Raw genomic sequence first — 13400 nt, forward strand, 5'->3', positions numbered from 1 at the left:
TGTCGCCGTCCCTGGGCGCCGCTCGGCGCCGGGGTTCACTGCCCGGTGCCGTCCCCGTGCCGGGGGCCGGGCGGCTGCGCGCCAGCTGACGGCAGAGAAAGGAGGAATTATCTGAGAGCACGGAGGGGGAGAGCCGGGCTGCGGGCTGATGAATAATGCAATGGCCTGGGCTTCACGAGCAGATTTCCTGTTTACCGGCGCTGGGCCGGGGACAAGCGAGGCTGCGGGGCCCCTCGGCGGGGCTCCCCAGGATCCCCCTCCTGCATGCGCCCGTGGCACCGCGGCGCCACGAGGCTCCCCGCGCGTCGCTCCCGTGCCGGAGGGATTTTTGACACGGCTGTTTCCACGGCAACGGAGCAAAATGGCGCGGGGAATCACTGGCAGAGGAAAGGCCCCAGGAGCATGCGGGGCCATGGGCAGCACTGCTGTGCCGTGCGGGTAAGGGAGCCCGGGTGGGAAGACGTGCGGCGCTCCATGCCTCGCCTGCCTGCCGCCGGCGTTATCTCTGCTCTCGCCCTCGTCTCCCCGTCAAGGTCTCCCGTCTTGTGCCCCTCCTGGCTGCTTCATCTGCCTTTCCTGGTTATCCCACCCAGAAAAAACATGCCTAAGGTGGCCCCGTGCACGCACAGCGCTTTGCAGGGCGGGGGGGCTGCTCCCTGCGCCCCCACATTCCCACCGCAGGGGCACCGGGGTGGTGGTGGTGACCTTGCCCCATCCATCCCCGCACCCTGACCAGCGTGTGGCCGGGCGGGGGTCCTGGAATTGCCCCCAGGGAAGGGGCCAGGCCCCCCCCCCCCCGTTTCCCCCACGCTCTCCCCAGCACCCCCCGGGCTGGGGGTCGGGGGCTGAGCCCGCGGGAGCCCCGCTCAGCGCGCACCTGCCGCGCCGGGGCCGGGCCGAGCCGAGCCGAGCCGAGCCGTGCCGAGCCGTGCCAAGCAGGGGCGCTGCGGGCAGCCCCGCCCCGGTCCCCCCCCGGCGGCAGCGCGGCCAATGGGCGGGGGCCGGGCGGAGCGGGGCGCACGGCTCGGCTCGGCACGGCTCGGCACGGCACGGCACGGCACGGCACGGCTCGGCTCCGCTCCGCTCCCCAGCCATGGCATCCAAGTGCCCCAAGTGCGACAAGACCGTGTATTTCGGTGAGCGCCCCCCCGGGGGTCCCCGCTGCATCCCCAGGTCCCCCCGGCCCGCGGCGCATCCCCGCCCGGCTCCCCCCGCCGCCCCCGGCCGAGCTGCGGGATGCTGCCGGTGGTCCTGGGGCGGGTGGCACTGGGGGGGTTGGGGGGGGTTGGTGCTGGCACCCCCCGGGTCGGAGGTGGCGAAGCTTGGGGAGAGGGGTCCCGGGCGCGCCGGGTGCGCCCACCGCCGGGTGCTCCGCATGGGGGGGCTGCGGGGGGGCGTCCCGGTGTCCGCAGGGCTGGGGGTGGCCCGGGGGGAAAATGGGCCCGGGTGCTGGGGTCCCTCGGTGCGGGGCAGCAGGGGGCGGCAGGTGCAGGCGTGCCCGACCCCGGCCAATTTGCTCCCTGCGACACCGGGGCCAGGTGTGCGCCCCCCCCTTGCCCCCCCGGCTGGGTGAGGCAGCCCGCATTTTGGGGGTTCTCCGGTGTGTCCCCAAAGGGTCAGGGCTTGGGGTTCTGCCTCGGTGTGCCCGGGGTGGGGTGGCGGCAGGCTGGGGGCAATGGGGTCTCTGCTAGGCGTCTCACTGCGGGGGGGTTTGGGGGTGCCACCTGCCCGTGCCCCTCCCTGCCCGTTGCCCTCCCGGGCACCAGGGCCCGGCCCCCGGCACGTTTGGTTGGGGAGGAATCCCGAAGGGAGCTGGAGGTGCCCGGGCGTTTGAAGCACCGGCAGCTTTCATTCCTTTCCAGCCATCTCCAAGTAAACACAGAGAAATAGGAATTTGCTGTCTTCCTCCTTTAAATAAACCTATTTGTGTGGGGGTGGGAACGGCTCGGCCTCTGGGATGTCCTGCCTCGTGTGAATCTTTTCCTTTTTAAGCAGAAAATAGCCCGTCTGTCCGGCCAGCTGGGCACGGCCGGCCCGGGGTCAGAGCGGCTCCTCCTGCCCCGCCGGAGGCAGCCTGCCCGTGCAGGAGGGGACGCGCCAGGGCGATGGCCGGGGGGACACAGAGCTGCTCCCTGGGTGTGTGCCGCCCTCCTCCCTCCCGCAGCTCCCCGGAGATGGCCAGGACACCCCTGTGCAGGTCCTGGTTGGCTCCCCCGGTCCTGTCCCCCTCGGGGACACCCAGGGTGGCAGGAGGGAGGTGGCCGCTGCCACGATGGGGCGGTGACACCGTCCCCCCCGGCACCCCGTGGGAGAGCGTGGGGAGTGAGTCAAGGCGGGAGCTGGCCAAAAAACTTCTCCTCGGTCGGTGTTGAAATAGGCTGGAGCGCGTCCCCGCTGACGTCTTCGGCTTTTCCTCGAGGAACCGCCCAGGCTCCCACAGAATAAACCCGTGTGGGTTTATTCAGTGCATGGGAAGTGAGCAAAACCTCTGTGCCAGCTGTCTTGGGGGCTGGGATGAGATGGAGCAGGGGACGAGGCCGGCAGCGGGCAGGGGTTACCCCCAGTGCGATCCCGCCACGGGGCTTTGGGGTGCTCCTCGGCTGCCCCTGGCAGAGCAAGGAGCCCCTCTTATAAAGCCCCGCTTGTCCAGGAGCACGGCCCCACGGTGCTGAATGAACGCTGGCAGCCCGGGCTTCTTGGATGCCTGGCATTGTAGCCTGGGGTCACGTGCGAGAAATGCCACCGCGTCCCGCTCTGGCCCTGCGCAGTCGTCCTGCGGGATGCCGCCCGCTGGCTGAGCGGCTGACCAAACCAACGGTAATTGGTACCGGTGGAAAACTAATTTCCAGCCCGCCTGTTGCTTCGAGCTCCCTGGAAAAATCCAGCAGACTCCTCCCTGTAGTCAGAAGGATGTGGGCGTTTCCTGAGCTGCAGAATGAGCTTTTATTCTTTAAAAAGCATAGGGAAATATAAAAATAGTTTGCTGGCTTTTTTTCTATTTTTTTAAGCGCATTCAGATCTGCTCGCCGCTGTTTCCAGTAGGACCGGGCTGCTCGGCCAACCTTTCCCCTTTTGGGGCCGGCCCCGTACGCGCGCGGCGGCCGCTCGCTGCTCCCACGCTGGCAGGTGCCGGAGGGACTGGTGTATCCTGGAGCCAAAGCGCTGCAGATTTCCTGAGCTCCCTTTTGTGCTCCCAGCCTTAAATGAGTTTTGCAGGGTCCCCCGGCTGCGCGGGCCGGGAGCCGTGACCGAGCCTTTCCGCCTCCCTTCCTGCCCTTTTCCCAGGGATGGTCGGGACGGCGGCGCGGGAAGCTTCCTGTGTTCCCGCGCGGCGATTCCCGAGCGCGGCGCACACGAAAGCCCCGGGGACAACACGGGCACGTGGGTGTGGGTGCGAGCCAGCCTTGCTCGGAGGGGCTCGCCGCCGCCGCCAGCCTCGTGGCTCGGAGGCATGGCTACGGCATGCCGGGGTGCTCACCCCGCTGAGCCTGAGCAGAAATCCAAGCTGCAGAAGCCACCCCGCAATTAATAAGTAACCGCCGTCCTTGGGCCAGGCGCTGCTCGTTCCAGTGGGCAGCCAGCAGAGGCAGGAGGGCTTTATTTCCACCCGGCGCCTAACAAAGGGGCCGCTCTCCGAGCGCGGCACAGCCTCCCGCAGGGAGCGCGCAAAACGTGAACGGAGGGCGCTGCGGCTCCTGGCTCCCGGCGCAGGGCCCTGCCGGGGGCAGGATGGGGCTGTGGGGAGCTGAGGGACGGGCTGATGAGCGTGAGCCGTTCCCGCAGGGAAACAGCGCGAGCTGTAGGGATGAACCCTGGGAGGGCGGGCGGGAGTGAGGTCCCTGCCCCTTGGCTCTGGCGCGCGGTAAATGCACGGCTACTGCGTGGTGCGGAGCTGTGGACGTGTCCCTGTCCCCTGGGCAGGCTGGTGGGGGTGACCCGAGCCTCTGTGCTGCGCCTTGAGCACGGAGGATGGGGACCGGGTCAGCTCGTGCTCGGTGCGAGCTCCCCGTGCTCCATCCACCCTCATGGTCCCCGGTAGCAGCCCGCGGATGGGGAGAAGTGGCAGGACCGGGGAGGGAGAAGGAAAGGAGAGGAAAGGCGGAGCAGGAACGCCCAAGCGAGAGGTAATGGAAAATCTGTCTCTGTAACATTACGATCAAACACAGAGAGCAGGGCGTGTGCCGTGGTGCCGCTTCCAGCTGCGGTGGGGTGGCAGTGCCCATGCCACGGGGCAGGGAGGTTGGGGGACAGGTCCTGGGGCGTGCTGCGGGGCAGCTCTGGTGCTGCAGCTCGCAGGGAGGTGCCGAGCATCCCCTGCCACCTGTGTTAATGCTGTGTTGCCACAGGCCTGGCCCGAGCCCCTGGGGCACCAGTGGGACAGGGAGGCAAGAGGCTCAAGGAGAGGCTGGGTGTGCAGCCTGGCATGGGAAGGGATGGGGAGCTGCTGGCAAACAGGAGCAGCCAGGTGCACGCAGCCTCTGCCTGAGTCCGGAGAGGAAAATATGCACAGTGGGAACGGCAGCACCGAGCTGTGCCCGCGCAGAGCAGAGCCGTGGGGCTGTGGGCATGGCATGGGCACGGCTGCTCCTGCATCGCCCCAAGGCCTCGGAGCCAGACACGGGCCAGGAAACTCTCTCATCCTCCCAGCGCTGCCCGTCACAGATCGTATCAGTGCACGGGAGGCACGCGGTGCTCTGGACCAGCAGTTACCCAGGAGAGGTTGTGCCTGTGTGCCTGCCCGGGCTCACCCTGTGCCCTCTGCCTGTTATTCACCATTTTGTGGTGACGCAGGGCCCCGAGCAGAAGGAGCGAGGCTGGCAGAAGGCAGACAAAGGCAGAAGGTGCTTTCTATCCAGTCGCGTCCCCTGGGAGTCACAAGCTCGGGGACTCGGGGTATGGATGCCAGGAGCTTGCTGGAGCTCCCGCAGGCAGCGCGTATCTCTCTGGCTCGGAGAGAGCTCCAGCCGCCCCTGCCGCTTGCTGCCTCCACCCCGGGGCAGAAGGAAATGGCCTCGCAGGGGAGCAGCCACGTTTGGCACGCTGCTGCAGCGGCCGCTCTTGTCCCAGCTGTGCTGCGCCAGGGCCGTGTGGCCGCCCTGCTCCCCGGGGGGGTCCCTGCGTGGCGGGGCTGCGCCGTAGCAGGAAAGCAGCTGGTTTCTGGGGCTTGGCCCTGGCTGGAGGAAAGGAGCGGCGCGGAGCATCCCTAGGGGCTGCAGCTCGGCTGCACGGTGGTGCCTGGTTGTGTATCCCGGTGACCCAGGGGAACGTGCCTGCAGGAGCACTGCCGGTTCCCTCCCAGCACCGGCTTTTATCTCTCTCTCTCTTTTTTTTTTTTTTCTTGTAATTCTCCTTTGTGCCTGCGACCGCTTTGAAGCGCATCTGCGGTCGGTCTGACAGCATGACAGCATCCCTCTCTCCTCCAGGGGTGCCTGTCGCTGGGTCCTCGCGGGGATTTGGCATCCCTGTGGCTGAGCTGGGCTTTGTCCGCGCAGGGAGGCGATGGGATGGACGGGCCCCGCTCGTTGGCACGCACCCCGCCACCTTCCTGGCGAGGCAGAGCTGATGGCAGCCCGTGGAAAGGCCTGGGCGAGGGCTCAGCACCCAGGCCCACGCGGGGAGAGGGACGCTCCTTCCCCGTTCCCATCCCAAAAAGATGCGTGCTCTGCTCGCCCACGCCGGCTGCCTTGCCCGGGCACGGCGGGTAATTAAGGGATGAGCCGCGGTGTCTCGGGGTGGAGCTCCCCCAGCAGCCCGGGGAGCGGCCCCATCCCAATCCTTGCTCCATCTGCCTGGGCTCCGGGGTGGGATAGGATGTGCCGCCGAGCGTCCGGGCGTCCCCGGGGAAGCCAGCTGGAAAATCGCAGTGGGAAGGGAGGGGAGGGAAGGCCGCGGGCTGGCTCCCAGGAGCAGAGGCAGCGGCTCTGCCTGGTGAGCGCGGAGGCGCCGGAGGCAGCCAGGTTCCCACCCTCGCCCCGAGTCCCGCTGCCAGCGGGCTCAGCCTGCCGGCGCCCGCCCACGGCGGGGCTGATAACCGGCAGACAGCGCCGGTCCTGCAGCCCTCCCAAATCCCGGGGGGTGCCTGGGATGTGGATAGCGGGGGGCAGCGGGCGCCCAGGTTCCCTCCGTTCCCTGCGTGGGGACGGAGCCGTGCCGCAGCAGTGTGCCACGCCACGGGGCGCGGTGAGGGGCCGGCGTTCTGCAGCCGTGCGCCTCAAAGCCCATGGTGGGGGGTCCCGGGGGTCCCCGCCGTGGCAGGGGATGAGGCTGGAGGCGTCGTCACCGGAGCTGATGCAACCGCGGAGCAGCCGTGGCTGGGTGACAGGAAATCTGGCCGCTGGAGCTTTCTCTCCGCAGTGATTTATGGGGCAGCGCAAACACAAACGGGACGCCGCTGCCCTGGAAATGGGCTGGGCTGGCTCCAAGCTGTTTCCTCTGCCCGGGGTGAACAATGCAGCCCGAAAGCCGCCCCGGCTGAGCGGGGTCTGAGCGCCTGGCTCTGCTCCCTGTCCCCTGGGAGCCTTTGTTTGCGGCCAGGGGACATCTCACCAACCTCTGGGCAGCCTGACAGGGGGCTCAGCGTTTCTACACGAGGACAAGGGGTGGCCCCGGTGGCTCCCGGGATGTCCCCATGTGCCAGGAGCAGGACAGTGCACCGAGCCACCTCGTCCCTCCTGCCCCGTCCCCTGCCAGGGGCTGCAGGTGCCTGCGAGGTCTGGGGAGCAGCAGGGTTTTACAGCTGCCTGAGATGTTCCTGGGGGTGAATCTCATCTCCCAGGGGCAGGAAGGAGGTCGCGTGGGCCACGGCCAGCTGTAAGTGCCATGGCCTCTGCAAAACACTGCTGGGAGTTTCCTCCTGCGGCTCCTTGCTTTGCACCGGGGGTGCGACGGGGCGGAGGTGACGCAGCCGAAATGGCCTGGCTGTGCAGCCACTGTGACAAAGCCGAGCGGCTCTTTGGCCCCAAGCCTCTGGCTCGGCTTTCAGCCTGTCACGCTCCATTTCCCTCCCAGGGGAGGCTGCCCTGTGTGCCGGGGAGGAACGGGCAGCAGCAGTGCATCCCACCGCCCTCTCCTGCACCGGGTTCAGCCCAGCAGCGTGGTCTCGCACGTGACCCACGTGCCACCAGGGCATTTGTCCGGTCACCGTCACCGCGAGGCCAAATTCAGTTCAGCCCCTGCAGCCTGCTGAGCCCACGCGGGGATACCCGGGGCTCGTGCTGGCCCCGCTGCTGCTGCGCACGCAGAAAGCCCCGGGCTGGCAGGGAAGCGTCTCCTTTGTGTGCCGCCCCTTGTGACCCGCGTGCGGCCGAACCCGGGGCTCCAGCAAATTTCTGTCTGTGTGAGAAGCCTGCTGACCCCGCCGGGGATTTTGGTTGCGCAAAGCCTGCCTGCTCCTGCCTCCTGCTCGCTGCAGAAGCTCCTCTTGCTCGGTCACGGTTTGGAGACGCTTCGTTTGGAGACAGCCCGTGCTTCCCTTGGGGTGCTCTGCCTTTACCTCTGCGGCTCGCCCGCCGCCCTGCCTCGCACCGGGGCTGATGTTTGGGGTGCTGAGGGCAGTTATTTCGGCTTATCTTGGTGCTGCGGCGTGCCCCGGGCGCAGCTGTTTGCCCTTGGAGGAGGGCGGCTCTTGAAGCCAGGACCTGCCCACGGAGCTCTTGGCCTCCAACTTGACCTGATGCAAGCTGGAGACGTTTGCTGAAGCCCTTTTTATTGGGGAGGAAGGGTGCTGGAAAACAGGCCACCATGGAGGAGGTGTTCCTGCAGAGCAGGGCCGAGCTTCGGTTGCACTTTTATTTGCTCGTTAAATATTTTATTTGGCCCTTACGACTTTGTTTTACAGAGGCTTTAATGGGATGGTGCTGCTTTTCAGCTGCCTGCGCGTGTGTGCGAGGGGCGGGAGGGCGCGAGGTGACACCCCGACCCCTGGATCGGGGTGGGGAGGAGGTGGGGGCTGTGGGGGGAGATACAGAGAGCAGCAGGGCTCGGGGAGGTGCATGGTGCCTGCCTGAGTGCTATTCACAGCGTGGAGAAAGGGTCCCACAAACCACGGTGGTCCCCCGGGCCCGCAGAGGAATACGGATGGGGGTGTGGGATGAGGTCCCTGGAGCTGTGCAGCAGGGATAGCCAGAGGAGGTGCATTTGTGGAACCGGTCTCAAAGCGTTTTCCCTCCCTGAACTGGATGCTTTGAAGCCGTTCCTGGTGCCTGCAGCCAGTCGCTCCGCAGGTGCGCAGGGACCGTGCCCGGTACCCATCTGCACGTCGCACCCGTGCACCCACAGATGGGTGTCTTCCAGGGCCAAAATCCGTCCTGGGTGACTCCGGGGGCCGTCTGCCATCCCGTCCTCCCAGCCAGAGGCACGGCAGCCGAGGCATGAAAATGAGCAGGAGCCGGCGGGGCCGGCGCGACGGGCCGGGTGGGGCCGGGTGGGCATGGCAACTCCAAATATTTGAATGGAGCAGGGCCGCGCGGGGTAACGCGGCAGCAAAAATAGACACGGGGAGTAGGAAGGAACGTGCTACTGCTGCCGGAGCAGCGTGCTGGGGAGGGCGGCTGGGACACGTGGCTGTGCCACGACAGAGCTGTCACCCCGGGGATGCTGGGCCTGCAGCGAAGCGGCCAGCGTGCACGGCGAGGGAAGGGGGTGCGAGCACATCGGTGGGGCAGCCCCGCACCAAACGCAGCCCCTCTCGTGCCCGGGTTTGTGCGGAGGTGCCAGGCAGTCGCTCACCCGCTCGCTCGTGTCTCCCCGCAGCCGAGAAGGTCTCCTCCCTGGGCAAGGACTGGCACAAGTTCTGCCTGAAGTGCGAGCGCTGCAACAAGACCCTGACCCCGGGCGGGCACGCCGAGGTAAGAGCTGCTGGGGGGTGAAGTGGGGAGGCAGGAGCAATGGGGTTGGGGCCAAACCCAACATCCTGCCCTCGTCCTGCAGCCCACAAGCCCTTCCCTTGGCACGTAATCAGCGCCGGAGGGGCCCAGGGCTCGCTGTGCCTCCGTGTGGCCTTGCCCGTGGTGCTGGCACCCACCAGACCCGCGAGCATCTCCGCTCGCAGGCCCCGGAGGAAGGAATGGAGGAAGGGGAGCCGCCGCCCCAACCGGGGAGCCGCTTGCATTCCCTGCGCAGCTACTAATGCAGCTAAAAAAGCCCCGAATCCATTTAAAATGTAAATATTTGGAGAAGCTGAAGCAGCAGGGGCTGTGCCAACACGCCAGGGGGGAACTGATGGACTCTCCTGGGTTCTCCAGTGCCCCGGGGAGGGGGAAGTCCCAGGAACCAGTTTGGGGATGGTGCCCGACGCCGTGCCCAGCGAGGACCGGCGCCTGGGAGCATGATGGTGCTGTGACGGCAGGTGCTGAGCCCTCGGAGCAACTGTGTTTGCCTCGTGTGGCTCCCCGCCGCGACACGCCGTGCCCCGGATCTCGCACGGTGCCTGTCATGCCAAAGTGTCACCAGCTCCTTAGCGGCGCAGCTGAGGGGCAGCTGGTGGCAGCAGGGACAGCCGTGCCGGCCGGGGACGGGCAGCGAACGGGGCTGTGAGTCCCCGGCCCTGTAGGGGAGGCTGGGTCCATGTTTCGGGTTGGGTTAAGGCCACGAATTTGCCTTTTCTCCATATAAGGCCGGATTCTGCTCCGGGGGGACGGCAGCCAAGCCCCCAGTGACTGCGCCGAGAGCAGGATTTGGCCCTTCCCAGCTTTTTCCCCCCCAAAGCCAGCTTGTTTGGCCAGGTTGGGAAGGTGTCGCGGGGAGACCGGCTAAATGTTTACCCTCCCTTCCGACACGGAGTGCTCTGAGGACGCCGATATTTTTGCCTAGCAGCTGCTTGCTCCCAGGCAGCTGCCCGCTGGCCTGCCCAGCTCCGAGCCCTCTCCCTGTGCACAGCTGCACTGGGAGGGGCGCGGGGAAGGGAATGAAGGGGCTGCGCTCACTTTGCTCCGTTACCTCCCTCTCCGGCGGCTGGAGAAGATTCTTCTCACCCAGCCCTGCCACCCTGCTTGTTTGGGCACGGCGCGGTTGTTTTGCAGCGGAGGGGACAGAGGGCAGGGGCATGGGACAAAAAGCAGGGCTGTGACACTGGGCCTTGTGAAAGCCTGCGGCCAGCGGTGCAGAGGGACAAACGCTCTTTCTTTTCTCTTGGCTTCGGTTCCAGTGGCCCGTGAGAAGCCGCTGCTGGAGCTGCACGCCGTTATCTGGGGCCCTGGCAGCCCCAGCCTTTCCCCTCCGCCGGCAGCTCTCGTGGGCGGCCGCAGGGGAGAAGGGCCCTGGTGCTTATCGCCCGCTTCGTGCCTTCCTCTGATAGCCGGCCCCAGCCGATAGCGGGGCCGATAGCGGGGCTGATGGCAGCGGGGCTGGGACCGGTGCCCACATGGGGCCTCTGATCTCGGGCCAAGCGAGGGGCACAGCGGCGAGGCTGGAGGTGAAGCTGAGCAGAAGCCCTCTCCTGGCCTTGCCAGGGTGTGTGGAGATGTCCCGGGGCCGCACAGGGGGTGGGATGGAGCTGGTGATCAGCTGGATCGGTGCTCAGCTGGTGATCACCGCCCAGCACCCTAACACCCCTCTCTCCCCAGCATGACGGGAAGCCCTTCTGCCACAAGCCCTGCTACGCGACGCTGTTCGGCCCCAAAGGTACGTCTGGGCTCTGCTCGGGGCTGCTGGGGGGGCTGCTCCCCCCAGCCTCGTCTGCTCCCATCCCCACGGCCCTAAAAAGCCCCAGGAGTCGGGCTGGTGTGGGCTGAAGCGGTCCCAAACCTGCAGAAACTCTGAAAAGGGATAGGAGAGGGAGGGATCAATCCTGACAGCAGTCAGTCCTGACAGCTGTCTCTCTCTTTTATTTTTTTAATTAAAAAAGAGACAGTTTTCCATTCAAACAGAAGGTGGAGTCACTCTCCCATCCCAAACACAGCTGCAGAAAGCCTGGGTCAGGAGAAAGCAAGCTGGGGCCGAGGCTCTGGGGCTCATCAGGGACAGGGGTGCCCAGGGGAGGTGGGACGGGGCCGGGCGGAGGATGGAGACCCCCGGGTGGCTCTGGGGACGCTGCAGCCTCTCTGTCCCCCTGCACAGGGGTGAACATCGGTGGCGCCGGGTCCTACATCTACGAGAAGCCGCAGATCGAGGGGCAGACCGCCCCGGGGCCCATCGAGCACCCGGTGAAGGTGGAGGAGAGGAAGGTGAACGCCGCGCCGCCCAAGGGACCCAGCAAAGGTGAGGGGTGGGGGGCATGGGCAACAGGGGTGTTCAGCTGGGTGCTGGCCGGGGTGTCCCACACTTGTGTCCCCTTGTCTTCCAGCCTCCAGCGTCACCACCTTCACCGGGGAGCCCAACATGTGCCCGCGCTGCGGCAAGAGGGTCTACTTCGGTAAGGCTGCGAGCGGGCGCTGGGCGGTGTGTGGGCTCCACAGGACCCCTGGGGCACGGGGGGTCTAGGAGGGGGGGGTCTGGGGTCTGTATACACGGAGGTGAGGTCCCTGTGGGGCATTCTGGCCACCCCCTGCGTGTTGGTGACCTGTGTGGGTGACCGTCCCTGCTTGTCCCCGCTGCAGCCGAGAAGGTGACCTCGCTGGGGAAGGACTGGCACCGGCCCTGCCTACGCTGCGAGCGCTGCAGCAAGACGCTGACCCCCGGGGGCCACGCCGAGGTGAGGGCAGCCCCATCGGGCCCCCACGCTGCAGGGGCCCCGTGCCGAGCCGTGCTGTGCCACCACGAGAGGGCAGAGCGGCTCGACGCGTCCCGAGCCGCGTGTCCCCGCGGGTGACGCGTTTGTCTCTTTGCCTGGTACAGCACGACGGACAGCCCTACTGCCACAAGCCCTGCTACGGGATCCTCTTTGGGCCGAAGGGTGAGTGCTGGGGACGCAGGACTGGGGGGACGCCAACACGCATCCCACCCGTATCCTCACCCCCACGCGTGTCCCTCCTTGCAGGTGTCAACACTGGAGCCGTGGGCAGCTACATCTACGACAAAGACCCCGAGGCGAAGAACCAGCCGTAGGGCAGCCCCCTGCCCGCCCGCTCGGTGCCCCCGCACTAACCTCCCGCTCGTAGAAGTAGCTGGAGCGGCCCTTCGCCTCGGAGCTGTGCTCTCTCTGCTGTCTCTACTGCGGGCAGGACGGCCCTGCCCTCCGGGTTATATATCATAGTCTCTAATATAAGCTTCAATGTTTAAAGGCAAAGGTTGAAGGCGGCTCTGCTCGTCCCCAATGCGCTCTGCCCTCCTCTCCCTGCCTCTATCCACCCCCCTCAGCGCAGGAGGCAGCTTTGTGGCTGTGTAGCATCCCGCAGCATTCAGGGATGCCATCACCGGTGACACCCACGTCCCCTAGGGGCTCTGGTCTTCCCAAGCTGCATGCCCAGCTCCAGCAATCGAGGGGCTGGCACCTCCCTGTGTCCCCATCCTTGCACCCCCAGGGCATCCCCATCCGTGCACCCGTGCTCTGCTGCGGGGCCCAGCTGCTTCCCACGTCTGGGGGCAGAGCGCATTGGGCTCGCGGCTCGGCTGGGCGGCGTGGCCCCCGCCTGCCTCCCCGAGCCCGAGGTTTCTCATCGTGGTTGTTTATTTATAAGTTGTTGTAAGTGTGCTCCTCGCTGCGGAGAGTGGCGCCGCCTGGGTCTCGCCCCATCCCCCGCACGCACGCCCAGCCCCGCTGCTTGCGCTGCCCACCAGGCCGGGCCCTGCGGCGCCAGCGCCGTGCGCTCCCCGGGCTCCCAGAGTTTTGTTATTTGCTGACAATAAAGGTTTTGAGAGATGTGGTGTGCGGCTGAGCTCTGGGGGTGCCCTCCTGCCCCGGTCTGTTCCTCGTGGGGCAACACGGAGCGGCCCCAGCCTGTGCCAGGGCGGTGGGGCTGGAGCCCCAGGGGCACCCTGGCATGGCCTGGCTGGAGGCAGGAGCAGAGCAGGTTTGTCACTTAGTGCTGCTAGAGCCCACCGCACAACACGGCTGGAGTCCAGGGCTTTCTTCCTTGTTTTCCTTGCAAAGGAAGCATGCCCCGTCGCGTGTTCCCCACCGTGCTGCTGTCCCACAGTGGCCATCTGCAGAGGCAAGTGGGACACCACCTTCTCCACTCTTCTGCCCCACAAGCAGAGCTCCAGCCTGGCCCAGCTGAGCACCTGCGTTTGCACAGGGTCACCGTGCCTCCCAAACAGCAGGTGCCCCAAACACTACGTTTGTGGGAGAAAACGGGTCCTGGTGCCTCCCCAAATGTCTTGCAGCCTTGTGGCACTGCTGCAGTTCTGTTCCTGGCTAGCCTAAACGCTGGCTGCAGCATCCCTGGAGCTGCGCCATTGCCCACAGGGAGCACTCCGTCATGGTGGCATCCCCCTGGGCTTTGTTGCCCAGCAGGACCATGCCAGAGGAGCTGCTGGTATGGGAGCTCCTGGCTTGCCCTCTCCCAGAAGCGGCTGCAGCAGCC

The 13400-nt window shown here is 66.6% G+C and overlaps 1 protein-coding gene across 1 annotated transcript; it reads left to right on the forward strand.

Annotated features, from left to right (window-relative positions):
• Positions 1 to 959: 959 nt before the first annotated feature.
• CRIP2 (cysteine rich protein 2) lies at positions 960 to 12736 on the forward strand. Its single transcript, XM_080602096.1, has 8 exons — positions 960 to 1136; positions 8752 to 8846; positions 10563 to 10620; positions 11056 to 11196; positions 11282 to 11350; positions 11535 to 11629; positions 11773 to 11830; positions 11915 to 12736. Exons 1-8 carry the CDS (start codon positions 1094 to 1096, stop codon positions 11980 to 11982), a joined length of 627 nt encoding a protein of 208 aa, XP_080458222.1. The 5' UTR covers positions 960 to 1093; the 3' UTR covers positions 11983 to 12736.
• The last annotated feature ends 664 nt before the right edge of the window (positions 12737 to 13400 follow it).

Source organism: Anser brachyrhynchus (assembly GCF_964034855.1).
Source record: "Anser brachyrhynchus genome assembly, chromosome: 8".
Lineage (NCBI taxonomy): Eukaryota > Metazoa > Chordata > Aves > Anseriformes > Anatidae > Anser > Anser brachyrhynchus.

Coding starts and splice junctions, on each gene's coding strand:
- CRIP2 (XM_080602096.1), top strand. CDS start 1,094: ATGGCATCCAAGTGCCCCAAGTGCGACAAGACCGTGTATTTCG. Junction 8,847..10,562: donor CCCCGGGCGGGCACGCCGAG/GTAAGAGCTGCT, acceptor CTCTCTCCCCAG/CATGACGGGAAGCCCTTCTG. Junction 10,621..11,055: donor GACGCTGTTCGGCCCCAAAG/GTACGTCTGGGC, acceptor CCCCCTGCACAG/GGGTGAACATCGGTGGCGCC.